Source organism: Protopterus annectens, chromosome 3.part0, assembly GCF_019279795.1.
Source record: "Protopterus annectens isolate FY-2018-M chromosome 3.part0, PAN1.0, whole genome shotgun sequence".
In the NCBI taxonomy this organism is placed as follows: domain Eukaryota; kingdom Metazoa; phylum Chordata; order Ceratodontiformes; family Protopteridae; genus Protopterus; species Protopterus annectens.
Window position 1 is genome coordinate 1,097,340,766 of NC_056731.1, and position 27,948 is coordinate 1,097,368,713.

At 45.2% G+C, this 27,948-nt stretch overlaps 1 protein-coding gene across 5 annotated transcripts in view; it reads right to left on the bottom strand.

Moving 5' to 3' along the window:
* The window catches only part of DROSHA (drosha ribonuclease III), a 3,547,421-nt gene that overhangs the window by 3,012,613 nt on the left and 506,860 nt on the right, over positions 1 to 27,948 (bottom strand). For all 5 annotated transcript variants that reach the window (XM_044065333.1, XM_044065331.1, XM_044065329.1 and 2 more), the window contains exon 4: positions 11,592 to 11,678. In XM_044065333.1, coding sequence (XP_043921268.1) covers positions 11,592 to 11,678 — 87 coding nt within the window. The remainder of the gene's footprint in view (positions 1 to 11,591; positions 11,679 to 27,948) is intronic.

Genomic DNA, 27,948 nt, shown 5'->3' on the forward strand with positions numbered 1-27,948 from the left:
AGATAAGTATTGAGGGTAGATAAATCCAAAATTGGTCTCCACGTGTTCCCCTTCTTTGGTACTAGGAACAGGCGTGAATAAAATCCTAGGCCCACTTCTGGCATAGGGACCGGCTGTATGGCCCCTATTTGGAGTAACAGAGAAACTTGCTTGTGAGCCTCTATTCTTTGTTGAGGAGGAACGTCTGGCATGCCTTTGAAAGGAGGCAAGGTATGGAAATAAAACCTGTAACCGTGGTGTATGATATCCAATACCCATCTGTCTTGGGTAATTAAACTCCAATTTTCTTTGAAAAGTGCCAACCTTCCTCCCAAAGGTGCTGCCAGACGAGAAGGCTCTGGCAGCTGAAAAGGTAGGTCATTGGGTCTGTTTACGAAAGGACTGACCCCTGCCCTCACCGAAGACTGTGCAGGAGAACTCCCTGTTCTAGGCCTGAAAGAGCCCTGAGCTCTGCCCCTACCACGCCTAGATCTACCCCTAGACTGGGAATCATAAGAAGGATACGTCCACCCCTTAGTAGGCCAATTTCTACTAAACTTTGGAGGCTGGACCTGCAAAAAATCTTTAACAGTCTGCATAGACTTAGCCTTGTCTTCCATTTTCTTCAAAACTGCCTCAACAGGAGGACCAAACAACACGTCAGATTGTAAAGGAGCATCTAAAATCCTTGTTTTAACATGTTCAGACAAATTTTGATCCCTTAGCCAGGCGTGCCTGCGAAGAACTGACCCAGTGGCAGCCACCCTAGACGAGGCTTGTACAGCATCAAAACCACATTGCAAAGAATGCTTACCCACCTGTTCAGAAACATGTACTAAATCTTGCAACTCTTTACAATCAATACCTACTGCCAGAGCATCAACCTTAGACTTCAATTGTGAAAGGAGATAGTTTTGGTATTTCAACATGTGAAACTGGCAATTCAAAGCCCTCATAGCAAGAGTGGAAGAAGTATAAACTTTCTTTCCCCATCTATCCAAGGCCCTAGCCTCTTTGTCTGCAGGGACCGGATTCTTAACAACAGAAGCCTTAACACCTTTAGGCCCCTGGCTAACAGTTTCTGGGTCTGCCCTAGGACTCTTAAAAAGATACTTATGAGCTTCAGGCACCCTGTAATACCTATCCGGCTTAACAGGAGCTGGAGGCAAAGAATCAGGATTAAGAGAAGCCTCTGTAAAAACATCTCCCACTACATCCAAAACAGGAGGTATAGCCAAAGGCCTATGCTGGGGTAAAAACAAAAATTCCCTAAGCCTTTTCCTGGAATCAGAGAAGTCCTGACCTTCCCACTTAAATGCTCCCTCATGGAATGAAGAGTTTCTGAAAAAGAAAAATCCTCAGGAGGAGAAGCAGAAGGAGTAGAATCATCCACATCAGAATCCGAATAAGGAGAGTACTCCTGCAAGTCTTCAGCCGAAGACTCTGACACATCTGAAGCCTGCTCAAAACCACCCAGCTCAGGCTCCACCCTAGGCCTCTTATCAGGAGGGGCATAGAACCCTAATCAAAGTGATCAAATCTTCTGCCATTTTAAGCATATGCTTCTTGGGCACAGTTCCTGAAGAGCTAGGGGTAACACCAACTGAAGCTAAACCTGGCCTGCCCCTGGGAGAAGCCTTAGAAACAGAGGGAGAGGGCCTAGCCACCCTAGGAAGGGAGGGGAGTATAGTAACCTGAGAAGCCCCCTCAGCCTGACTTGCCTCCTGAGAGGCCACATCTTGCAATACTAAAGTCTCACCCTGGGAACACAAAGAAACCTCCGGTGGAGCCACCGGCTCCACCGACACCTCTAAAGAACCGGCGTCCGGTACAGACGGTTCTTCCAGCCTAGGCTTAACTGCTTTGTCCTTGCGCTTCTTCGAAGAAGCGGGCGTCGGAGCATCCGACGGCATTTTATAATTGCACCGCTTCCCAAAGACCAACCTTGCACAATCCAACCTCCTCTTTATAGTGCGTTTATTAAATCTAGCACAAGAGCGACAGCCAACAATGTCGTGCTCAGGCCCTAAGCAAGGAATACACAAAGTATGATAATCTCTATGCGGTATCTGTTTCCCACAAGAAATGCAATTATTGACTTTTTCTGACATCCGGTAAATCACTGAGGCAAGAAAAAACTAAAATATTCCCCAACGGGGTACTTAGCCAACTTTGAACTCGGTCTGAAACTTCGAAATCGAAAAATCTCAGAACGCCAACCGGCACTTGCAATGCTGCTTCTGCATCGGACCATGCGGCAAAAAAGACTGAGGATATGACGTCGGTCATGCGCATTTGTACCCTGACGTCCTGATGTCAGTCAAATGCACCTTGACCGACGTCAGCCTTATACTTTTGATATTCGGGCCGACCGAGGACAGCGGACTACCCAAGTGTAAGGACTGCAGCAATGTGAGATGAAGAACATCTATGAATCCCAGCAACCTGAGGAACTCCTGCCTGTGATGCGAATCAAGGGGAGAGGAGAGTGAAAGGAGGACAGAAGGTCCTGCAACTTCTGAGGTGGAAGTGACACTCTTATAATGTCTGTTTAGATTTGGCAACCCAGAAAAATCTGCTCCTGTAAAGGGGTGAGGACTGACTTCCTGCAGTTGATGGAGAATCCCAGTTTCCTGAGGAGGTTAATGGTGATCTCCAAGTTTCGGAGTAGAGTGTGGGAAGTTGGGGCCTGTAAAAGCAGGTCGTCCAGGTATGGAAAAATCTGGATGCCCAAAAGTCTGCAGTGTGCAATCACTGGATCCTAGCATTTTGTAAATACCCTCAGTGCTGTACAAAGACAAAAGGACAAGGCAGAGAATTGAAAATACCAAGAACCCACAGAAAAATGTAACAATTTTCTGAACATGGGGTGAATGGGAATGTGAAAGTAAGCATCTTTTCTACCTACAGATGCCATGTATCCTTATGGAAGGATGGGGGAAGAGAGTTTGGACCGTCAACATTCTAAAGGTACGAACCTTTAAGAAGGTGTTGATGGGATAAATCCATGATTGGTCTCCAGGGCCATCCTTTCTGGGAACTAAGAACATTTCTGAATAGACACCTTTCCCTCTTGTGGTTTGAGGAAACTTTTGAATGGAGCCCTGTTGCCAAAGCTCCCAAAGGAGGAATGCCATGAAGGTGGAGGTGGAGGGCAAACCATCAAATTTCCTTTTTTGATTACAGAAAGAACCCAGGTGTCTTGGGTGATGCTTTCACAGACCCTGTGAGCATTTGAAAGGCAAAGGGAAAGAGGAAAGGGAGACATTTGCAGGGTTGTCACAGACTCCCTGCTTTGTCAGGCAAGGACTGCCTTTGTTGTGAGGACTGCTGAGAACACCTAGGCTTCTGTTGTCTCTTGCCTCCTCTGGAAGACTTACAGAGGGATGTTGAGTGTGGCTATGGACGAAAACAGGCTTACAAGGGAAATTCCTATGAAACCTGGGCACAGGAGAAACCAGGATGCATTCCTTGTTTTTTACTGTAGTGACTTAGAGAAAGGCTGCTGCTTTACCAAATAATGCTGAATTGTGTAGTAGTGCATCCATTAATTTAGATTTGAAGTCATCCTGGAGGGGCTGCAACCTCAGCCAGGAAAATCTTCTAAGAACTGAACCAGTAGCAGCTGCTCTGGTACAAGTCGCCGCAGCATCACAGTTCCATTTAATGGAATGTTTTGCCACTTGGGAGGAAGCTCCCAGGACAGAGCCAAGGCTTTTCCTTCTGAATTTGGAAGATCTGCAATGGCACTAGATGCCTGATACAAAAGCTCTGAGTACTTGGTCATACGTGTCTGATAACTGATGGCCCTGAAAGCCAAGGTGGCTGATGTATAGGCCTTTTTATCCACTCTCTCAAGGGTTCTACTCTCTTTATCAGATGGGAGAAGACTGAAAGAGGGAAGCATTCTAGAAGGTTTACCTGTAGCTACAGAAATGACTGCAAGGTCTGCAGTAGGACACCTAAAGAGGAAAGAATAGTTGTGTAAATTCTTACCATAACCATAGATGTCCTTTTCTTCCATGTTGCAGTATTCTTACTGTGGGATTTCCTGCCTCAGGCGACCCGACGTCGGCTCCCATACAAAAGCTCAAGCCTGGTTGCTGTAGGTGAGTGGGACGTCACATGTAGGGCCATAAACCAGGGACCTTAAATGTGACGTCTGCACGCACAGACCTCAGAACTTGAAGGCCAGACAGACAAGTCTTACAGAGAGGAATAAGTGATGGTCAGCTAGAAGTGTCAAGTGTAATATGCTGGCTAGTTGCTCTTGGTGAAGGATAGAGCTTCCTAACAGCCAACAGCTAGGTTAATAATCCAAAAGTAATGCAGGGGGAAGGTGAGAGAGACGGAAGAGAAGGACATCTATGAGTATGGTAAGAATTTAACCAACTATTCTATGTCCTTCTACTCCTATGTTGCAGTATTCTTACAGTGGGAGAGTACCACAGCTCGTTAGAGGGAAGGGTGTCGGAAGAAGTGGCAGATTCCAGAAACCCCCTGCAGGATTATTCTAGCAAAGCCTGCCCTTGCTCTGGAGACTTGATCTAGTTTGTAGTGTTTGGTGAAGGTGTTGATAGTGGACCAGGTGGCAGTTTCTAAAATGGAAGCTGTATCCAGCCCTTTGAGGAAGGCTTTTGGAAGTAGCCATACCTCTGGTGGAATGAAATCTCACCCCATGGGGTAAACGTTTGCCATGGTGTGAGTAGCAGAATGAAATGGATTTTTTGATCCAACCTGAAATAGTTTGTTTGGAAACTGCCTTGCCCATAGCCCTGGGGTAGGAGACAAAAAGTTGGTGAGATTTTCTGAAGGGCTTAGTTTTGTCTAGGTAAAATCTAAGTTGTCTGTTTATATCCAGGGAATGGAGAATCCTCTCACTCTTGTTAGCTGGAGAGGGGAAGAAGATAGGCAGGTGAATAGACTGATTTAAGGACAGCTCGTTTACCACTTTAGGCATGAAAGAAGGGTTAGTGCACAAGGTTACCCTGTCTTTGTAGGGGGGGGCAGGCCGTGAGAGCCTGTAACTCTGACACTCTCCTAGCAGAAGTGATGGCCACCAACAGTACAGTCTTCCATGTACACAGTTGTAAAGTAGCATTACTAGCCAGTTCAAAGGAGGCAAGTGCTAGTTTTTCCAGGACAAAGTTTAGGTCCCAGGGCAGTGGGATGGGTTTTCTAGGTGGTCTGATGTGTAAGACCCCCTCTCAGGAAAAGTTTAACATGTAACCTAGATAGTAAGGGGGATCTAGAGGCAGGCAGGAAGGCAGATATGGCTGAAAGGTACACTTTCACTGACGAGTATGAAAGGCCATACTTAATGAGTTCAACCACATACGCAAGGACTAGGGAAGGATCAGCATGGCTGGGGTCCCTGTCCTTATGTAGACACCATTTTGAGAAGCTCTCCAATTTTGATAAGTATAATTTTCTAGTAGCAGGTTTCCTGGCCTCCATCAGGACTGTACGTACGTCCTCTGAATAGTGGTGTCTAAAAGGGATCAGAAGTTTATCACCCAGTGTGTTAGTGCTAACATCTGTAGGTGAGGATGGATTAGGGTTCCCTTTTGTTGTGTGAGAAAGTCCAGCTTGTGGGGTAACTTGTGGTGATTGCCCTTGGCTAGTGAGTGAAGTAAAGGGAACCAGTGCTGCCTTGGCCAGTAGGGGGTCACCAACAAGATTTTTGGTTTGTCCTTCCTGATTTTCAGTAGGACCTTTTGGATTAGAGGGAAGGGGGGAAAGTGTAAAGAAACAGTCTCTTCCAAGAAATGCTGAAGACATCTACTCTCCAGGCTAGTGGGGAGTGATTCTTGGTGCAGAAATTGGTCAATTTTCTGTTCTTGGGGGAGGCTAACAGATCCACTATAGGAGTGCCCCACCGGTGGCAATGTCTAGAAAGGTTTCCCTCTTCAGCATTCACTCGTGCTGTACAGAAGATGTTGTCCTGAGAGAGTATGTATGAGGCCTGCAGGGACAGGTTGTGCCTGGAGGTGAGGTCCCAGATTTGTAGAATTATTCTGTAAAGGAAGTAGGCTTTGGTTCCTCCTTGTTTGTTGAGGTACCACATGACTGTGGTGTTGTCTGTGAATATTAGAAGGGGACCCGGATGGAGGGTAGGAAGAAAAGCCTCCAGGGCTAGGAGAACTGCAGTCATCTCTCTGACACTAGTGTGTTTCTTTTGAAGGGCAGGATTCCAAGTTTCCTGGACCCTGAAGTCCTTGCAGGTGGCTCCCCCACCCTAGGTCTGATGCATCTCTGTAGATGAATTGGTTTGGGGAGGGCATTTGGAGAGGTAATCCTGGGTTGTGACGGATTTGTTGAATCCACCACCTTAGTTCTGTTTTGAGCCAGGGCAGAAAGGGGGTTTTCTTCTCTAAGGAGTGTAGGCATTGTGACCACATGTTCTTGAGGTACCATTGGAACTTCCACATGTGCATTTTTGCCAAGGGAAGCATGGGAATGGTGGCTGCCATCAGCCCCAGGAGCTGCAGGAATTGTCTTGCAGAAATCTTGAGTTCCAATAACAGGTTTTTGAAAGTGAGTGGAGAGGGAGTGGACCTTTTCCTGTGGAAGAAAGGCCTGCATTAGATCTGTCCTGATTCTGCAGCCCAGAAAAAAATTGTCTTCTGAGGGAGCAAAGAGGAACTGCTTATACTGAGGGTGAAGCCCAGGTTTTGAAGAAGGGTGGTGGTCTTTGAGATGGGTTTCTGTCTCTGCTAAAAGGAGAATGTTGTCTAGGTAGGGGTAGAGTTGGATACCTTGGGTCCTGCAGTAAGCAATAGCTGGGACTAGGCATTTGGTGAATACTCCAGGTGCAGAAGACAAACCAAAGGGCAAGGCTGTAAACTGAAAATGAGAGCAGGGTCCAGAAAAACGTAAACATTTTCTGTTGGAGGTTTTTATGGAGATATGCAGGTAAGCCTCCTTTAGATCCAGAGTGGCCATGAAGGCCCGGTCTGGGATAAGAGAGAGAAGGATTGGGAGAGCGTTCTGAAAGAAGGAACTTCTAGAAAATGGTTCAGGAAAGATAGACCTAGTATAGGTCTCAAAGGGCCATCCTTTTTGGGGACCACAAAGAGTCTCGAGTAAAATCAATTTCCTTCCTTCCTTCCTAACAGGAACAGGTTCTATTGTTCCAAGTTTTTGGTGGTCTTGAAGAATTGGTGGCAGGGGTGGATTTGTTTTTTTGGGGTAATGGGCTTTTCCCTCTAGGAAAGGAATGCTTGATGTTCTGCAGTTCCTTGCTCTTCTCCTGCAGGTTTTTAAAAAGTTCTGCAGACTGTTTTCCAAACAAAAGGTTATGGTCTAAGGGAGCGTCCATAATTTTAAAATCTTCTGGAAGAGGTTGTAGGCACAGCCAAGAATATCTGGAGAGGAAAGAAGCAGAAGCTGCTGACCTAGCAGAGGACTCTGCAGTGCCATAACTGCATCTAACCGAATGTCTGGCTACATGTGAAGCCAGAGAAAATTTAGAAGTTATGTCTGATTTAGTAGAGCAGTCAGGAGATTAGTAGCCTGTGAGACAAGGTCCAGTGCACATTTAACCATATGTGTGTCTGGTAATTTATAGCATGGAAGAGGTGTTTTTTTTTTTTTATCAATCCTGTCCATGCTTCTGCTGCCTTTATCAGTAGGCAAAAGGGATTGAGAGGGAATAAGTCTGGATTGCTTGTCTGGGGAGACAGCAATAACTGCAAGGTCTGCCGGGGGGGGGGCTAACTAAGAATTTTTGCTGATCAGGTACCTTATAAAACTTATCTGGTCTTTTAGGTGCAGGTGGTTGAGAGTCTGGATTTTTGGATATAGACGTAAAAGCATCCAGATGGCAGGTAAGACTGGTGGCATGGCTGATGGGGAGGGAGACTCAACTTGAAGAAGTTCAAAATACCTCCTCTGAGTATCAGTCATCTGCGTAGTGTTCCATTTAAAATATTCTTTCACCTTAGTTATTGTTTCACCAAAGGTTATGTCCTATGGTGGAGAGTCCCCTTCAATTGATTCATCAGCTGAATAATATTCTAAAGGAAAGCCAATCTGGGATGAATAAAAATAGACTCTTCAGAAGAAGAGTAGTAAGGTACTAGTCCCTCCTCTCCTTCTTGCGTAGATTGCAAGGGGAGAGAAATGGCAGAGGCCTAGGGCTGAGCGCAGGTATTGTGGAGGGAGTACAGCCTGTGGGCCTGAGGGCCATAAAGGCCTGCATCAGGGAGTTAGTGAAAGTCTGCCAGTCTGGTACTCCTTCAGGGGTAGGAGTCAAATGTTTAGTTTTCTGTTTTTGTTTAGTAGGCATTGGTTTGGGAGAAGGCCTAGGCTCAGAAGCTTGAGTCTCAGGAATGGGAGGCTCTGAAGGTAATCCAACTGTTTCTGGTACCCCCTTGACGTCGGTAGGAACTGACATCTGGGCCATCTCCGTGGACTTGCAGGACACAACTTCTGAAGCGGCTTCCTTGGTGGGAGCCGAAGTAGTTGGTTCTGTCGGATGTCCCTCAACAACTAAATCAAAAGCTGGCAAGACGTCCGATGAAGGAGAGGCGACGGAAGTAAGCCTGGAAACTGTGGCCTTTTTCCACAGTGGTTCAGTCAGAGCGGCCGATTTGGGGTCTATTCTAAGTGCAAGCTTTTTGAGACACTGGTTCTCTAAATATAAATTTAGTGTGCCCAGATGGCTGCAAAAGGTCTTTGATACAAAACATTGGCAAATGGAACAAGCCGCATGATCATGGTCCTTCCCAAGACAAAAAACGCAATGGTCGTAATTATCCTCATGTGGTATCTGATGCCGCAACGACATTTGCCCTTCTTAGCTGACATCGGCTAATATTAAATACAGCTAACCAAGTTCATGCAAAAAGAACAAAAGATTTCCCCAACAGGGTACTTATCTTTAAGAAGTTTTCGAGAGTAGGAGCAAAGCGAACGATGTGACATTGTCTGCTGCTGAAAAGTTCTGAGGTCTGTGCATGCAGACATCACATTTAAGGGTCCTGGTTTATGGCCCTACGTGTGACGTACAGCAACCAGGCTGAAGCTTTTGTATAGGAGCCGACGTTGGGTTGCCTGAGGTGGGAAATCCCACAGTAAGAATACTGCAACATAGGAATAGAAGGACATTTTACAATCCTCAGGGACCTTGTAGAAGTGGGTCTGTCTTCTTCGGGGCCAGAGCCTGGGAATCTGGGGTTTGTGAAGCATTGTGAAAGGCATCCAGAAATGCAGGATACACAGGCGGAACTGCAGAAGGGCCAGGGACATCAACTTGCAGAAGCTGATCATATGTCTTCTGAACATCAGAAATTTGGGAAATATCCCATTTAAAGTGTCGTCCCATTTTCAGGAGAGTTTCACCAAAGGATCTCTTCCACAGGGCAGTCATTACCGACTGACTCCTCTTCAGGGGAAACACATTCCTAGGGAGATGGGATTTGTGTAGAACAGTCCAGAGATTTCTCTTCACCAGAGGAAAACTCATCAGATGAGTCATTGTCCCTAATCCTTTCATAAGACGGTTGGGGGAGCAGATGAAGTTGCAGGCTGACAGGAAGGCGGCTTGAGTGCCATGAAGGCCTGAAACAAGTTTTGAGAAAAGGCCTGCCAATCTGTAGGGGATCTCTGGTAAGGGAAAAATGCTTAGTCTTTTGTTTTTTCTTTGCAGGAGAAACAATCCTATGCAACGTCAGAGGGACGGATGAAAGCCTGCATTCAAATGTGTTTGACTCTACTTCTTCTCTTGCTTGAGTAGGAGGTACCCTGCAACGACATACTCTAGAGACTAGGCTCCCCGCGACATCCTTATCGGGCGTCTGTTCGACCTCCACAGACATGCTCACTGCCGAAGTCAAGACAGCCTCAGAACTGGGCTCGGCCTGTGAATCTGTACCTGAAGTCGGACGAACCTCCAGGTTGACAAGCACTTTGGGAGAGAAGTCAGACGGTAGCGGTGCAGCAGAAGCCTCAGGCCAAAGTTTCTTAGCTTTGTGCTTCACCGGCTCAGCATCGGACCCAGAGGTACCCTCCATACACTTAGCTAATAACTTAAGCCATTGGTTCTCAAAATAAATAGCAAGACAGGAAAGCCTGCTTCTAAGGGCCTTTGGAACAAAGGACTGCGAATGCTACAGGAGTCGTGGCTGTGGTTAGGGCATAAACAAAAGAGACACTGTGAATGGCTGTCCTTATGTGGAATTTGTCTTCCACACTGGCACTTGCCCTTCTTGGATGACATAACCAAAAACAGCATAAGAGAAAAACCTCTAAAGAAAAAAAAACAAATAAATAAATAAAAAACAAAATCCAAGGCAATGAACGCAGCAGAGGATACGTAGTGTGAAGAAAACAATATTTTAATCCGACGACTGTAAAACTCTCTAAACAGCAATTACAAGCAGTCAAACCACAGAAACCAATTCAAGTTGAGCGCGCTTTCACTTTGTCAATACAAAGCTTCATCAGAACTAAGATCACCTGATGCAAGGCATTTAAATACGTACATTGTAACAATATAAATCTTAAAAAGACATTACACCTTGCTAAAACCCTGATATCAAAGCTATTGGACCATTAAAAAATTCACAGTAAAAAACAGAAAAAATCAGAATTATACATATATAATACATAAACTTGACATTACTTTATCCTAACACAAAAAACAAATAACAAATAAAAAAGTGCACAAAACAACCATTATATGTGACTTGCTAGTTGAATATATAAAACATCTAAAACAACTAAAACAATCCACAGGTCATAAGTTGTATCGTAAAATATAAAATCAGTGCATATGAATGTATTAACATACCTAACATGACTCTATATTGCACAGTCCCCTAATAAATACAATGGGTCCACATAATAAAAACTTCAAATAGGGCATCCCGAAAAAAACGTCATCATATAACAATTCTGATATAAAAAGTAAATAAGTACATAAATAATGAACCACCCCATTCAAAAATAATGTCACAACTTAGCCTGCCTTAGTTTCAATGCACTACTGATACTGATGTAGTCGTTCAGGCCCGGAGGTCTACCAGAGTCAGTTTTTAACTGCCAAAATAAGAGAAAAACCTCCCCAATGGGGCACTAATCTAGCACTAATCTAGCAAAAGACTGAAGTCACAAATGCTGAAACGATCAGACTGATGGTTGGAATGGCGTTCTGACTGGTGGCAAAAAAAGTTATGAGGATGGTATGTGCGTACATCACTTTTATGGTCTGCATCCAACAGCAGCAAATGTGCGATGTCGCACGTACCCTACAGTAATACAAGACTTTTGTATACTGGCCGACTTCAGCTGGGAGATCCCTCAGGTTAAGAATACTGCGGCAAATTAATAGAACGGTATCAAAAATGAGACAGAACAGAACAACAAAGGGAACAAGAAATAAATACTTTAAGTCAAAGAACCAGTATGCAAGATCCACATGACTACAAAATATGCATGTGCAATGTGCACTGCGTGCACAGCTACATTCCATACTTAGCATTATATAGACATACATATATATTTTAACTTGGCACTCACAAAAAATAAAATAAAAAATACTTACATTCACTCTCCTTGAATGGCAAAACAAGTGGCAACTGCAGCAAAAAAAATGCAAACAATCTCACCTTCTTGCCCTCTTATGATCCTTCTTGTATGATCGTTCTGGAGAGGACGATCTTCGGGTTTCTCTGTGTCTATGTCTTTCTTTTTCCCTTTTTTGAAATAAAAAAAAAAAATCAAAAGGCATACAAATTAACATCCAGTTTTAAACAATTATCTTCACACAAGGAATAAAAAATTTTGCATACGCCATGAAAGCCTTTTGCCTTTGCCAAATGAAAGCTGTTGAGTGCTTCTACTACAAATATGCAACATACCAATACACTAGAGAAAAAAAATCCCATCCGTACAGCTCTACAGCATAAGGTTTGAATTTGCAATTAGTTCAAATGTTGAAAAAGGATAAACAACCTACAACACAGAAGATCTCTGTCACCTGGAAAACATGCACACCTGCTCAAAAAGGCAAACAAGCAAAGAAACAGTATATGTGCAAACAGAACAGAATTTTCATGAAGGGGAAGAATGAAACAAGCATTTTAAAATGCCCTCAAAAAAATATAAGGACTAGTCAATCATATAAGAACACCTAGTAATAATGTGATGGCAAACAAGCAAGCAAACCAAACAAGTAGTTTTGATTAACTGTCTGTCCTCACAAATGGGACCATCATAAAAGTACTGAATAATGACAAAACTTACAAATGTAGACGCTTCAACATAAATTCATGTCACCAAGCAACTACAGTAATTTAAATACATTGGACAGATCCCTATCAAGTAAAAGTACCATGCTCAATGTCAAACTCCATTTCAGTCATATGTAGTAATCCATGGAAATTTCCCTCTACTTTTTAAGCTAGAGATCCACCTACTGCCATCTGTTTTTTGCAGCACAACACCCTTCTTGAGGGAGTTGATATGCAAAAACACCTTTGATTTATCCTTGCATTAGTACTAAATATTTTATCTTTGCTAGCACTACATTTGAAAGACAACTCTGCTCAAAAATTAAAAAAAGAAAAAAGTACTCAGCTGCATAACACTAAATAAAATATCCATACCATTCTTGGTTACTAGTATTTTTATAATTTGTTATAAAATGGCTTAAGGGAGCTGAAATACCGATTTTCACTCCTTTCTTCCTTTTTACTACAATACACTTTATATGTTCAGATCCAGACATTACTTCAGGTGTACTGATTCTGCATTTCCTTATAGCAGCAGTGCTGAGAATCAAGAACTTCCCTATCAGTTCTGGAAGTGATGTCCAGAGTTTCTTTATTTCTGACTTGTTACAACAGGTGTTGACTGTAAGGTACTAAACTACTTTTCAACAGCATTTTGACTCTTCTTCCAGACGCATGGGATATGGACTACAGGATCTTCTTGCATATCCAGACTGTTACTACTCAACTATCTGTCACCATCCCATTAAGAGCACTGTAATGCTGTTGCATTTCTACTATATTTCTACTGTTAACCGACTCGGTCAAGTTTTGTCAACAAAAGTATAGTTTAACACTAGATGCTCAATGTGATGATGTCAGGTAGTGCCAGCTATGTCAGGAGAAGTAGGGCAGTGGATGTGCAACACATGCCAGCATAGCTAGCTGGAGTTTTGTAAAGAATTGCATGTCATTTGTATATCAAACTGATCTGTACAGGTGCTTGTGTTGAAAATATATTTGGAGAAGTTGCTTGTGTTAAAAATGTACCAACAGTGGGTTCTGCTAGACAGAAAAGAAATACACCTGTATGTCAGACTGTACTGTAACTGTTGAACTGAATATAATATAACAGAGAATACTAGAACAGAAGTTAATCTCAGTCCAGCTAACATCGAAAAATAGTCTGAAATAAAATTACCTGATTTAGGCCATAATGACTGTACCTTACAGTCCTGACAGAGACAAAAAATCTGTAAAAACCAGGACTAGGACTCCTACTGTATTGTCCTTAGGGATGAAGTAATTGGCAGCCTAGAAGGGTAGAAATTTTGAAATGGTTTTATAGCTTCCAGATGCTACAACACATCTCAGCAAATCTATTTGTGTGTATGGTAACACATATATGCTAAATTCTGATTCAGTTTCTAATAAAGGAGGGTAGTGTGGGGAAGTACAGTTGTGTACACTTACTATAAACGCAGATGTTCGAGTGTATTCACTGTTGCAGTCATTACATTTGGGTAATCTGCTTGCAGGTTGCCCTCAGTTGGCCTTATTAATAAAGTCTTGGGTCCTGCATCGGTTGCTGTCCCTTCTTCCATGACTTCAGGTCGTCAGGGGTATAAAACATGCAGCCGACACCATTACATCAGTTTTTCTTGCCCCAGATGTCAGGTGCTCCCTAATGTGGAGCAAATAAACATAAAAACACAAAGGTATACCTCCAACAAAAAGCAAATACACCAAAAAGGCTTTTAAGCATAGTAAAGGAAAGTAGAGGTATAGCCAGAAGAAGTTAGGGGGCTGGAGGGAGGGTAACCAGGACTGCAATAGTGAATACACTCGAACATCTACATTTATGGTAAGTGTACACAACTGAACTATGTTCTTTGTGTTTCACTGTTACAGTCATTACATTTGGGTAGATTCCCAAAACTATGGTTGGGAGGAGGAGTTTATATAACATTAGAGCCAGCTATAAGGCCCTGCAAGACAGCAGTGGCAAAGCCGGCTCTGGATTTAGAGACAATTGGCAAATGATGATGTTTGGTGAAAGTATGTACAGAACTCCAGGTAGCAGCTTCTAGGATGTCCCTGGTAGGAACGCCTCTAAGAAAGGCTGCAGAAGAAGATGCAGCCCTGGTGGAGTGAGATCTGATCCTCTGGGGATAGGTTTTCTATGGTGCTTATAGCAGAAATGAATGCAATGGCTTATCCATTTAGAAATGCTTTGTTTTGATATAGCCTTTCCCTCTGCCCCTGCAGCAAATGCTACCAGCAGTTGTTCAGATTTTCCTCGAGGTTTAGTCCTGTCCAAGTAGAATCTAAGTTGTCTGTGCACATCCAAGGAATGCAGAATCCGTTCCCCTTTGTTTTGTGGATTGGGAAAGAAGGCTGACAAATGAATGGTCTGATTAAGAGCCACACTGGATACCACCTTGGGCATGAAGGATTGATTGCTCCTGAGTGACATCCTGTCCGCATGAAAGATGAAAGGCTCCACTGCCATAAGGGCCTGAAATTCAGATAGCCTTCTAGCTGAAGTGATTCTTAAAAGGAAAGCTGTTTTCCAAGAAAGAAATTTTAAGTCTGCAGTAGCAGCTGGCTTGAAAGGAGGTACAGTGAGTTTCTCCAATACAAAGTTAAGGTCACAGGCAGGGGCTGGAGCTCTCCAGGGTGGTCTCAAATTTTTGGCCACTCTGAGGTACTGCTTGAGTAGAGGATGAGAGAAGAGGGGTGGTTCTGTGTTATAATGAGCTGAAATGGCTGAGACATGGATTTTAATGGAGGAAAAAGACAGGCCCTTGTGAAGCATCTCAGTTAAGTATTGCAAAATCTGAGGTAAATTGGGCGCTGCTGTGCTCATCCCTTGAGATTGGTTCCAGGCACAGAATCTTTTCCATTTTTCAGCATAAGATTTTCTAGTACTAGGCCTCCTTGCCTCTAAGATGACATCCATCACAGGTTTGCTGAGGGATGATGAGGGCGAATTTAAGTGATTACACAGGCTGCAAGGTTCAATGTTGGAAGCTGAGGGTGCAGAATTGTGTTCTCCTGCTGAGACAGCAGGGAAGGGGTCTAAGGCAGGTGCCATGGAGATAACTGCAACACACTGCGCAGGAGGGGGTACCAGTGTTGGCGCGGCCAATCTAGAGCAATCAAGATCATCCTTGGTTTGTGCTGAGACAGCAGGGAAGGGGTCTAAGGCAGGTGCCATGGAGATAACTGCAACACACTGCGCAGGAGGGGGTACCAGTGTTGGCGCAGCCAATCTAGAGCAATCAAGATCATCCTTGGTTTGTCCTGTTTGACTTTTAGTAGAACTTTGGAGAGCAGAGGCAGCGGGGGGGGGGGGGGGGCATAGACTGATAGGTTTTTCCAGCTGAAGGACAGAGCATTATCCAACTGGTAGTTCTGGGGGAAGGCAAATAGATCTATATCTGGACTCCCCCATTCACTTGTCAACATATTGAAAATCCTTGGTTCCAGTTTCCACTCATGTGGGTCCATGAGGTTTCTGCTTAGTCCGTCTGCCAGTGTATTTAATTTTCCTGGCAGGAATTGAGCTTGTAGGTGCACTTGGTAGCTCAAGGCTGTGTTCCACAATGCCATGGCTAGTCAGCAGAGAGGGTAGGAATGTGTACTCCGCTGCTTGTTTATGTACCACATAACCGTGGTGTTGTGCGTCTTTACCATTAGTTGTCCTGGAAGAATGTAGTGCTTGAAGGCTGTCGGAGCATTCTGTACAGCTAACATTTCTTTTTGATTGATATGTAGGTGCATTTGACTTGGGTTCCATTTGCCCTGAATGCATTTCCCTGCCAGGTGAGCCCACCATGCATAATCTGATGCATCTGTTAGGGTTTGGGTGGCAGGGGGTAGTGTGAATGGTAGTCCCTTGTTTTGGTGGCAGGCCTCTGCCCACCAGAGAAACTCTAGGCGTAGGCAAGGTATGACAGGAATCATTGTTTCTAGGCTATCAGAATGTTGACTCCATAGGCTTTTTAGATACCACTGTAGTTTCCTCATATGCAGTCTTGCACATGGAATTAGAAGAATGCAGGAGGCCGCAAACTCCAAGGCTTGCAGTATTTGTCTTGCAGATAGCATTTTTGTGTCCACTTGTTTGAAATAGGTTACCAAATGAATTTGCTTTTCTGGCATGAGGTAGGCCCATCTGGGAAGTTGGATTCAAGCTTGCTCCCAGGAATGTGATTTGTTGACAGGGTACCAGTTGTGATTTCTTTTCGTTTATGGTGTACCCCAGACAAGTTAGAACCCTTTTTACAAACTCCAGATGGTTCAAAAGTATACCCTGGCTTTCTGCCTGAATTAGACAATCGTCCAGGTATGGGTATATTTGAATACTTCTTTGCCTGCAAAATGCAATAACTGGAGCCAGGCACTTTGTGAATACCCTGGGCGCAGTAGACAAGCCAAAGGGCAGTGCAGAGAACTGATAATGCCTGTAGCCTGCTTTAAAGCGTAGGTATCTTCTGCAAGATTCCCTGATTAGGATGTGCAGGTATGCTTCTTTTAAATCTAGTGTTGCCAACCAGACATCTTTGCCTAGCATAGGAAGTAACTGGTGAAGAGTCAGCATCTTGAATTTTGGAATCTCCAGAAAGGTGTTTATAGACAGGCCCAGGGATTGGACACCATGATTTGTCTTTCCTGGGTACCAGAAAAAGTCTTGAGTAGAAACCTTGTCCCTTTTCCTCTTCTGGTACCAGCTGAATAGTCCCCATGCTTAAGAGGGAAAGTACTTGTTTTTGAGCCTCTGCCCACTGATTTAGGGGCAGGTCTGGCCACCCATTTGGTGTTGGCAACATGTGGAAATGAAATCTGTATCCCTGGGACACTATTTAAAATCTTTTCCTGCCCCAGAGTCCAGAAAGAAGAAAAAGACAAGGCTCAAAATACCTGCACCAAAATATATACAATATATAAGACTATATACAAAAATATCAGCATGTAATCTCACCTACACAACCACCCCTAAACACAGAGGAATAGGCCCTAATCCCAGCTGGAATCCTTGCCATGATGGGGGTAACAAATGAAAATGCAAGCCAATCCACACCTGAAATAGTTTGTTTTGACACAGGCTTGCCTGTGAACAAAAAACAAAAGAAACAACAAACTGCTGAGACTGCCTAAAATCCTTAGTCTGCTTAAATAATAAAATAATTGCCTGTGTACATCTAAAAGTAGCAAAATCTTTCCCTTTACTTTTGGGGGGGGTTCTGCAAAAAATGTAGGCAAATGAATTTGGGTTTAAAGCCACACTAGAAACCACCTTAGCTCTCCTTGTACTAGTCTTTCTAGCTCCATAATCACATTTAAAACTTGTTGAGGAAGTTGAGACCTATTCACTTTTAAATAAATACGCAAGAAAAACCAAAATGTTCCCCTACGGAATGCCAACAACTCTGTTGGTCTGAAACTCCCGGTTGAAATATTTCAGAAGCATCCCAACCTGCACTCATAAAACTGCTTCTGCATGGACCATCACGGCAAAAAGAAAAAGGATATATATAGCGTCGGTCATGCGCGTACCCTGACGGCGTACTGATCAGTCAATGCGCCCTGCCCATTTGTCCTGGGTTATGAGTTCCCAGTTTTTTGCATGAAGAGCAATTGCTCCCCCCCCAAAGGGGCGGTCAAAAGATAAGTGCTTGGGAATTTTAAAAGGAAGACTGTTTACCATAGGGGGTGTCTTGTTATTTCCAGATTTGGAAGTGGAGGCCCCCTCAATGCTTGGTTCCAAGAGTCCCCTGGGACTGAAACCTGGGCTTTTTGCTATGTCTGGGTTTGGCTTGAGAAGACATGGAAGGGAGTGGAAAGGACCGATTCTTAGTAGGTCAGTGCCTACTAAATCTAGGAGGTTGCACTTGTAAGAAATCTTTAACAGTTTGCATAGATTTAGCTTTATCTTCCATCTTTTTAAGAACTTCTTCAGCCTTGTTGCCAAACAGGAGGTCCTGATTTAAAGGCGCATCCAACAATTTAGCTTTAACATGAACAGGCAAAGACTGCTCCTTAAGCCAAGCATGCCTTCTAAGCACAGACCCAGTAAAGTACAGTTGTGTACACTTACCATTAATGTAGATGTTCGAGTGTATTCACTGTTGCAGTCATTACACTTAGGTTATCCTGCTGGCAGGCTACCCTCAGTCGGCCTGAGTTCCAAAGTCTAGGTCTGGCGTTGGTTGCTGCCGCCTCTTCCCTGACGTCAGTGCGGCAAGGGTATAAAAGATGCAGCCGACATTTTCTTCAGTTTTTCTTGCCCCAGATGTCAGGTGCCCCCACAAGGGTAGGCTAAAAATATGCCAATAAAACATGCATGCACCAAAATGTATGTTATATCTTCATCTACAAGCAAATATACCACAGATGTTGTATAGATTAGAGAAGTGCAGATAAGTTCCAGCAAAGATCAGGGGGGTGGTGGGTGGGTAACCTGGACTGCAACAGTGAATACACTCGAACATCTACATTTATGGTATGTGTACACAACTGTACTATGTTCTTCCTGTTTCACTGTTGCAGTCATTACACTTGGGTTGAATCCCAAAGCTATGGTTGGGAGGCTGGAGCTAAATAGCATTAGGAGTGGCTATGAGGCCCTGGAAAATTGCAGTGGCAAAGCCTGCCCTGGATTTAGAGTAGAGTGGTAAATGATAGTGCTTTGAAAAAGTGTGCACTGAACTCCAAGTAACAGCCTCTAAAATGTCTTTGGTTAGTACTCCCCTGAGGAAGGCTGCTGAAGTGGCTGCTGCTCTGGATGAATGTGGCCTAATGCCCTTAGGCACTGGCTTGCCATGTTGTGAATAGCAGAAACGAATGCAGTGGCCTATCCACTTTGAAATAGTCTGCTTAGAGTTAGCCTTTCCTTGTGATCCTGCAGCATATGCCACTAGTAGTTGCTCAGTCTTTCTGAAAGCTTTGGTTCTGTTCAAGCAGAAGCGTAGCTGCCAGTGTATGTCCAAATAATGCAGAATTCTCTCCCCCTTATTCTGTGGGTTTGGATAAAAAGTAGGCAGATGAATGGTTTAGTTAAGGGCCACACTGGACACTACCTTAGGCATAAATGTCGGGTTTGTCCTCAGAAAAAACCCTGTCTGGATAAAAAATGATAAAAGGTTCCACAGCCATGAGTGCCTGTAGCTCTGAGACTCGTCTTGCAGAGGTTATTGCTAGGAGCAGAGCTGTTTTCCAAGATAAAAATGTTACATCAGCTGTAGCGGCTGGCTCAAAAGGAGGCAGGGTGAGTTTTACCAAAACATAATTGAGGTCCCATGCAGGTATTGGTGATCTCCTTGGAGGCCTTAAGTTTTTGGCTCCTCTGAGGTACTGCCTTAAAGGATGAGAAAAGATTGGTGGCTCTGTATTGTAATGAGCTGAAATGACAGAGGCATGAATTTTAATTGATGAAAAGGATAGGCCTTTGTCCAGCATCTCAGTTAAGTATTGCAAAATCGGAGGAATATTTGGTACAGCTGTGTCAATTCCTTGTGCCTGGTACCAGGCACAGAATCTCTTCCATTTTCCGGCATAAGATTTTCTGGTACTAGGCCTTCTGGCCTCCAAAATGACATTCATCACAGCTTAGTGAGAGGAGCGTTTTGTATGACTACATTATCCGCCATGCTGCCAGATTTAAGGATCGGATTGTTTTGTTGGGATAGTAGATGAGGTATCTGAGGCAAGGTCCAAGCCGGGCACTGAGACAAGTTTCTTAGGATTGGATACCAGTACTGGCGGGGCCAGTCTGGGGCAATTAGTATAATCTTTGGCTTCTCTTGTTTGATCTTTAGGAGTACCTTGGGGTGGAGAGGCAGTGGGGGAAAGGCATATACTGCTAAGCTTTTCCAGGTGAAAGATAGGGCGTCCACTTTCCATGCTTGTTTGTGATAAGTCCTTGTGCAGAATCGTTTTAGTTGGTAGTTGTGAGGAGAGGCAAATAGATCTATATCCGGGCATCCCAATTTCCTTGTTATCATGCTGAAGACTTGTGGATCCCATTTCCACTCGTGGGGATACATGAGGTTTCTGCTTAGTTCGTCTGCCAGAGTATTTATCTTTCCTGGCAGGAATTGTGCCTGCAGATGTACTTGGTAAGTCAATGATGTCCCCCACAAGGTCATGGCTAGTCTGGAAAGGGGGTAAGAATGAGTGCCTCCCTGCTTGTTTATATACCACATGACTGTGGTGTTATCTGTCTATCAATAGTTGCCCCGGATGAAGTAGGTCCTTGAAGGCTGTCAGGGCATTCTGAACAGCTAGCATCTCTTTTTGATTGATATGTAGATGCATTTGGTTTGCGGACCATGTGCCTTGAATACATCTTCCTGTCATGTGGGCCCCTCAGGCATAATCTGATGCATCCATTGTTAATGTCTGCCTGGCTGGGGGTAAAGTGAATGGCTGACCCTTGTTCTGGAGACAAGTCTTCGCCCACCATCGAAACTCCTGTTGCAGGCAGGGAATGAGGGTAATTATTGTTTCCAGGCTGTGGCAATGTTGAGTCCAAATACTTTTTAGGTACCATTGAAGTTTCCTCATATGCAGTCTTGCATATGGAATTAGTAGAATGCAGGATGCCATGAAGCCCAAAACCTGCAGAATTGTTCTTGCAGATAACTGGGCCTTTGCTGCAAACAGTTTTGAAATAGGTAGTCAGTTGCCTTTGTTTGTCTGGCATGAGATAAGCCATCTGGGCAGTTGTATTTAAGCTTGCACCCAGGAATATTATCTCTTGAGAGGGTACTAGTTTTGATTTCTTTTCGTTGACTGTGTTCCCTAGGCCTGTTAGAAATCTCTTTACAAACGCCAGATGCTGCAGTAGAATGTCCTTGTTCTCTGCTTGAATGAGGCTGTCGTCCAAGTAAGGATATATTTGTATTCCTCTGTCTGCAGAATGCAATTACTGGTGCCAGGCACTTTGTGAAGACCATGGACGCAGTAGATAAGCCAAAGAGCAGTGCAGAGAATTGGTAGTGCATTGAGCCAGCTTTGAATCTGAGGTATCTTCTGCATGTTTGTCTGATTGGGACTTGCAGGCATGCCTCTTTTAGGTCTAAAGTCACAAGCCAAGCCTTCTTGCCCAGCATGGGCAGAAGTTGCTGTAGAGTCAACATTTTGAATTTTGGAATATCCAGAAATGTGTTTAGAATAGATAGGTCCAGTATTGGTCTCCAGGTATTGTCCTTTCTTGGTACCAAAAACAGCCTTGAATAGAATCCTTGACCCTGCTCTTGCTCTGGCACTTGTTGAATGGCCCTCATGTCCATGAGGGATGAGACTTGCTTTTGTGCCTCTGCCCATTGATGTTTTGGCAGGTCTGGCCAACCGTTTGCCCTTAGCAGGATATGGAAGTGAAACTTGTAGCCTTGTGACACTACGTCTAGGACCCATTTGTCCTGGGTTATTATGTGCCAATTTTGAGAAAAAGTGCTAGTTTTCACCCTAAAGGTGCTGCCAGAAGGTAAGTGCTTGGTGCCGGCAGGGGGAAGTCACTGCGACTGTTTCCTGTATGGCTGTGATTTGTCTTCTCCACTTTTGGAGGTAGAAGCACCCCATTGTTTAGACCTGTAAACCTTGGAGCTTGGATCTGCCTCTTGGGCGTCTGTATCTGCCCCTTTGTGGTCTGTCCATAAAGGGAGAGTACAAAAGCTTAAGAAAAGGATTGGGAGGTGGAAGGCTGGGAAGAGCCCTCAAACTTATGTAGAATGACTATAGCAAAACCTTCTCTGGTCCTAGAAACCATATCTAATTTACAATATTTGGCAAAGGTACACACTGAAGACCAAGTAGCAGCTTCACGGACGGAATTGGTGTCCAACCCCTTGAAGAAAGCATCATAAAAGGCAAAAGCCCTAGTGGAGTGTGGACTAATGGTAGCAGATACACATTTGCCATGAAAAAAGTAACAAAAGGAAACGGCCTTAGATATCCAGGGGGAAATGCGTTGCTTAGAAACAGCCAAATCCAATGTCCTGCGGAAAAAAGAAACATTTAGTTTTATCCAAATGATACCCGAGCTAGCCGGGCAAATCCAAAGTATGTAGAACCGTCTCACTAGCAAACTGAAAAGAGGGAAAAAAGTAAGGGAGTTGTACTGCCTGATTCAAAGACAACTCATTAACCACCTTGGGCAAAAAAGAAGAATTATTATGAAGGGACACCCTGTCCTTGTGAAAAATCAGAAAAGGAGGGATGGTCATAAGTGCCTGAAGCTCAAAAATTCTCTGAACAGAATTAAAAGCAAGCAATAAGATGGCTTTCCAGATACAATGCTGCAGAGAAACTGAACCTGCAGGTTCAAAAGGAGCACTGGTCATTGTATCTAAAAAAAGAAGTCATGCACTCACCATAACGTTCCATCAACGTAGTTGTACTTCCTTTGTCTTCAACCTGTGGCTTACGGATCCAAGCCGGCAAATTTTACTAGCATCAGCTCCGCGCTCCAAACTCCTCCCCTTACCCATAATATACCTCCACTGCTTTCCATCCCCAGATCGAGTTTGCTGAACCTCATCTCATAACCTGACCTGAAAAATTTTCTTGTGACCTATACATCAGCCCGTAGGCTTATCATATGCCAAGGTCCAGGGGAAGGAGAGAGGGACGGTTGAATATAAATGGAAGTACAACTACTCAAATGGAACATTATGTTGAGTACATAACTTCTTTATCTGAAGTAGTCTACTTCATTTGGTCTTCAGAGTCCCCAGCTACTAAACTCCTGGGAGGCCCTCATGGAAGGATATTCTGGAGCACCGTGGAACCAAAGGATGCTCTCTTTCTGGAAGTCAAATACAAGTTGTACTGAGAAATAAACATATGAGATGAGGACCACGTAGCTGTAGAACAAATATCATCCAAAGACACCCTAGACCAAAAAGCCGCAGATGTAGCCATGGACCTAGTGGAATGGGCTTTCACCTGACCTGGAGGAGACCTGCAGGATGCATGAAGATATCCATCTAGTTATAGTGACCTTGGAGATAGGTTTCCCAAAAAGGGTTTATAGAAGGATACAATCGATCAGATTTACGGAATTTTTTTGTCCTGTGTAAATATAATCATAACTGTCTATGAACATTCAAACATGTGGAGTTTGTATTCCATCTTGTTAGAAAAATTAGGAAAAAAAAACACAGGCAAATTGATGATCTGATTGATATTGACTGGTGATGCCACCTTAGGAAGAAAGGATGAATTGGTTCAAAGGGAAACCCTTTGTGAAAAATCATGTAAGGAATTTTGATGGACAAGGCCTGTAATTCTGAAACGTTTTTTGCACAGGTAATAGCCACCAAAAAAGCTGTTTTCCATGACAAAAATTTCAGACCTGCAGTTGCGGCAGGCTTGAAAGGGAGAGTGACCAAAGCTTGAAGAACCATAGTAAGGTCTCATGGGGGAACAGGATCTTTGACCGGGGACATAACAAAAAGGTGCCGTTGATAAAGGCTTTACGCAGTCTGGAAGAGGCTAAAGAGGCAGAATTCTCGCCCACATGAAAATGAGATATGGCAGCCAACTGAACTTTGACAGTAGAAGAACTAGCTCCGTAAAAATATCAGCTAGAAAATCAAGAATAGCGGAAACAGGAGCCGTGAAAGGGTCTAAACTCCTTTGAAAAATGTTTCCACTTGCTGTGATAAACCTTCCTGCTCGAAGACTTATGAGCAGCCACCAAAATAGATCTAACTAAGAATAGTCCAGGAGTCCTAGCAATCACGGGAACTGGAGCTTCAGGCTGTCCAGATTCGGATGCGGCACCACTGAAGGGTGTGAAATTAGATACTGAATGGGATCTAGGATCCAAGGTGGAGCCAGAAGGTGAGAAAAAGGAAGGGAAACCATACCTGGCAAGGCCAGAATGGGGCAATGAGGATCACTTTGCTCCCCAGTCGACGAGTTTTCTGTAGAAACCTCGAAATGAGAGGTACTGGCGGGTAAGCATACAGAAGACCAGGAGACCAAGCATAAACTAGAGCGTCTCTGGGGGACTCCTCCGGCAGGGGCTTCAGAGCAAAAAACCTGCTGCACTTCGCATTGGAAGGAGATGCAAAGAGATCGCAGCAAGGTTGACCTCACTCGCTGAAGATCTGTTCCGCTACTGACAGATTCAGAGACCACTCGTAAGGCATCAGAACGGTCAGACTTAGCCTGTCCTCTAGGATGTTAGACCATCGCGGAATGTGCGTTGCAATAAGAAAGCAACAGGTGGAGGATAGCCCATTCTCACACTCTCATGGCCTCGCAACAAAAGGGGTAAGATCTGGTCCCTCCCGGTTTTTTGATATACCAGACCAGTGGCATGTTGTCTGACTGAATAGCAATCATCCCCAGAGGAAGAAAGGCATGAAGGGCCTGCAACCCTAGAAGGACCGCCCTCATCTCTAGGACATTTATGTGCAAGCTGGTCTCTATGGGGGACCACAGGCCTTGGACTGTCCAGCCCAAACAATGCCCACCCCCACCCAAGTTGGGAGGCATCCGTGGTCACTGTGGCTTGGGCTGGGGCTGGAACAAAAGGTCATCTCTCCAAAATATCCAGAGAGCACATCCACCATATGAGGAACGACAGACAGACTTGACTGAGTTGAATTGGGAATGTCAATGGCAGTTCCAACAGGGACCACTGTACAGTGAGAGTCCACTGTATTATTCTCATGTGTAACAGAGCACACGGGAGAAGAGTTATGGTCGCCGCCATCGAGCCTAAGGCCCTCAATGCCAATTCCGCCATTGGGAGATGAGAGTGGTACATCAGGGAGACATGCATCCTCAGGTTTTGAACTCTCTCCGAGATCAGGAAGATTTTGCACTGAAGAATATCCTGGCACCAATGTAGTCTATCACCTGTACAGGCTCTAGGAGAGATTTGGATGCGTTGATTGTGATCCCCAAACGCTGGGCAAAAGTCAGGAAATAATCCCTGATTTGGGAGAGCAGACGCCTGGTGGGAGCAGTGAGGAGCCAATCATCCAGGTACGGATAGACGCAAGTCCCCTGAAGCCTTAGGTGAACTGCTAGCACCGCCATCACTTCGGTAAACACCCTGAGACCTAAGGGTAGGGCCTGAAATTGGCATTGATTGACTCCTAGCTGGAAGCGAAGGGACCTCCTGGAACTTCTGTGCATTTTTATGTGATAGTAAGCATCCTGGAGATCTAACGAGCACATCCAGTCGTAATCTTGCAGGTACGACATGATGGATTGTAATGTGACCATCTGGAACTTCTCTTTGGCAATTGACAGGTTCAGGGTAGAGAGGTCCAGAATGGGCCTTAAGTCCCCAATTTTCTTCGTCACCAAAAAGAACCTGGAGAAGAAGCTCGATCCGGACAGATCTGGGGGGACGGTTTTGATGGCTCGTTTTTCTAGCAGCTTGGAAATTTCCTGTGCTGCTGCCTCCCTTTGCGTTGGTGGTACGCCCAAGGAGGTGTCTGGGAAATTTGGGGGAACCCATGAAGGGGATAGAGTATCCTCTGGATATGATCTGAAGCACCCAGCAATCCATTTTTATAGACTCCCGTGCCACTAGGTGCAAGGACAATCGGCCCCGACTGCCTCCAGAGTAGAGCAGTCGGGGCAACCCCTCAGGGTTGCTGCCCGGGTCTGTCCAAGAAAGGTTCTCGAGACCCAAAGTTACTTGGACCTCCTCTGCCTCTGGCCCGGTGTCTATTCTGTCCCCCTCTGCCTCTGGAGGAAGTAGAGCCCTGAGTGTCCCGGGAATACTGTGACTTCCAGAACCACATCACATTTTGCCCTCTCTTTTTCCAAGGAAAGGACTGTTGAGGGTTAGAGAAGTGAATCCCGACGGCAGACAGTGTCTTCCCATCCTTCTCACTCTGGACTAATGTCTCTTTGACGATCTTACCAAAGAATGTAGAGAAGTCATAAGGGATATTGGCAAAGGACGCCTTGAAGGGTTCTGAAAACTGACATAACCTGACCAGGTGTTGCGCCTCATGGACATGCCGGACCCAGCCACCCTAGCCACTCCTTCCGTAGCATGTGAGAGGAGTCGCATGGACGTATTGGATACTGCTTTTAAAGTGGCCATCCACACGGAGAACAAAGCCTTGTCCTCCTGCGACATGGACTTAGGGGGAGACTCCTCCAGCTCCTTTACCAGGTCGTGTTGTGAGTCTGGTGACATGGACCACGTAGTTCAGCGCTCTAATCGAAAAGGTAGCTGAAGCGTAAACCCACTTCCCTAGGTGGTCTATTATCTACGACTCTCGGTCAGGAGGATGGACCGAGGAACTCTCCTGAGCAAGTTCCTCCTTAGTGGCTGCTGCTACCACCATGGCGTCTACGGGGGAGCCCTTGTTCCATACTGGTCTGTCTATGGGGGGGGGCTTAAGATCTTATCCAGTCTATTTGGGATAGGTTCCATGGTGTCCAGTTCCTTCCATGCCTGCGAGGTGACCAGATCCACCAAAGGATCCATGAGAGGGGACACCCAGGAAGTAGATGGGCCCATGCAGAAGGCCTCCAGGAACATGGACTCATCAGAAGAAGGTTTGGGAGCAGACCAACCTCCCCGTTGGCGCAGGATTTCCAGGATGTCTCCAAAAGAGACATCCTCGGGAGGTGACTTAGGGGAACCCTCTCCATCATCCAAGATCGTGTCCTCGGTGAGGGAGTCGGGGAGTCCAAGTGCCTCCTCTTGCACGCATGCTTGCGAGGTACCTCAGGTGGGGCTCTCTGGGGGGGGGGGGACTCGCAAGCCACTTGTTCCTCGGGGGAACTGTCTGGGGCTTTTCAAGCATGGGCTGTCCCTCTGGTAAAATGATGGGGACTGTAGACAGAGCTGAGGGGGTTCTGGGAGGAGTCTAAGGGGGCAGTCAGGGGTCTCGATCCAGCAGAGAGAACCCGTTCTACCATGTCGAACGCTGAAGGAGAGCTAACCTCCTGAGAAACCAATAAGGAAGCCGGTCTCCACGGGTCCGACAAGAGAATTGGAGCCGGGCCCGAGGTGAATGGAGCTCCGAGGGAGGGAACCTGACCCGACAAAGTCAGAGCTGATGAAAAAGTTTCCACTCCCTTGGATAGGACACCCAAACTCCGGCTCCAAGTGCGGCTCGGATCAAAGCTGGTCAGATCAGAAATGCTCCAGGAAGCTGTCAGCATCGAGGAAGCAGGTACCGTCTGCACTGACCCCGTGACCAAGGCCAACCTCAGATCCGAATGCTCCAAACCCGAAGGTCAGATCGGAGGAGGAAATATAGGTTGGAAAAAGGGAAGCAAGCTCCCGCCTCCTAAGGGAGGAGGGGGGGCTGGCAAAAACCCCATCTGGATCGGAGTACTGATAAACCTCATCATTTTATCCAGATCAATGTCCAAGGCCACGGACTCCGACCTGGTGGGTTGGGGCACCGAGGCCAGAGAAGCTGAACGTGCCTCCTCCGGCTCCGGGGAGAACCTCGGAGATCGGAGCAGAGGGGAGTCACGGATCAGTGGCGTCTTGTAGGTGAAGTGAGGTCCGGAGACCTCTTTCTCTTTTACCTCGCCTTCGACTCTCTCTCCCTCTCTCTACCCCTTTTCTACACCGCTACCACAGGCTTTGGTACAGAAGGTTGAGTCCCAGCCTGGGAGGGAGGAGAAGCCAGAGGAAGGAGAGGCAGACACAGCAGCCATTGTGACCAAAGCCGGAGACAAGGAAACAGATTCTGAAGGGGGAAGAAGGCCTTTGAGGGCCAACTTGGCCTTCCTATCTTTAATGGCT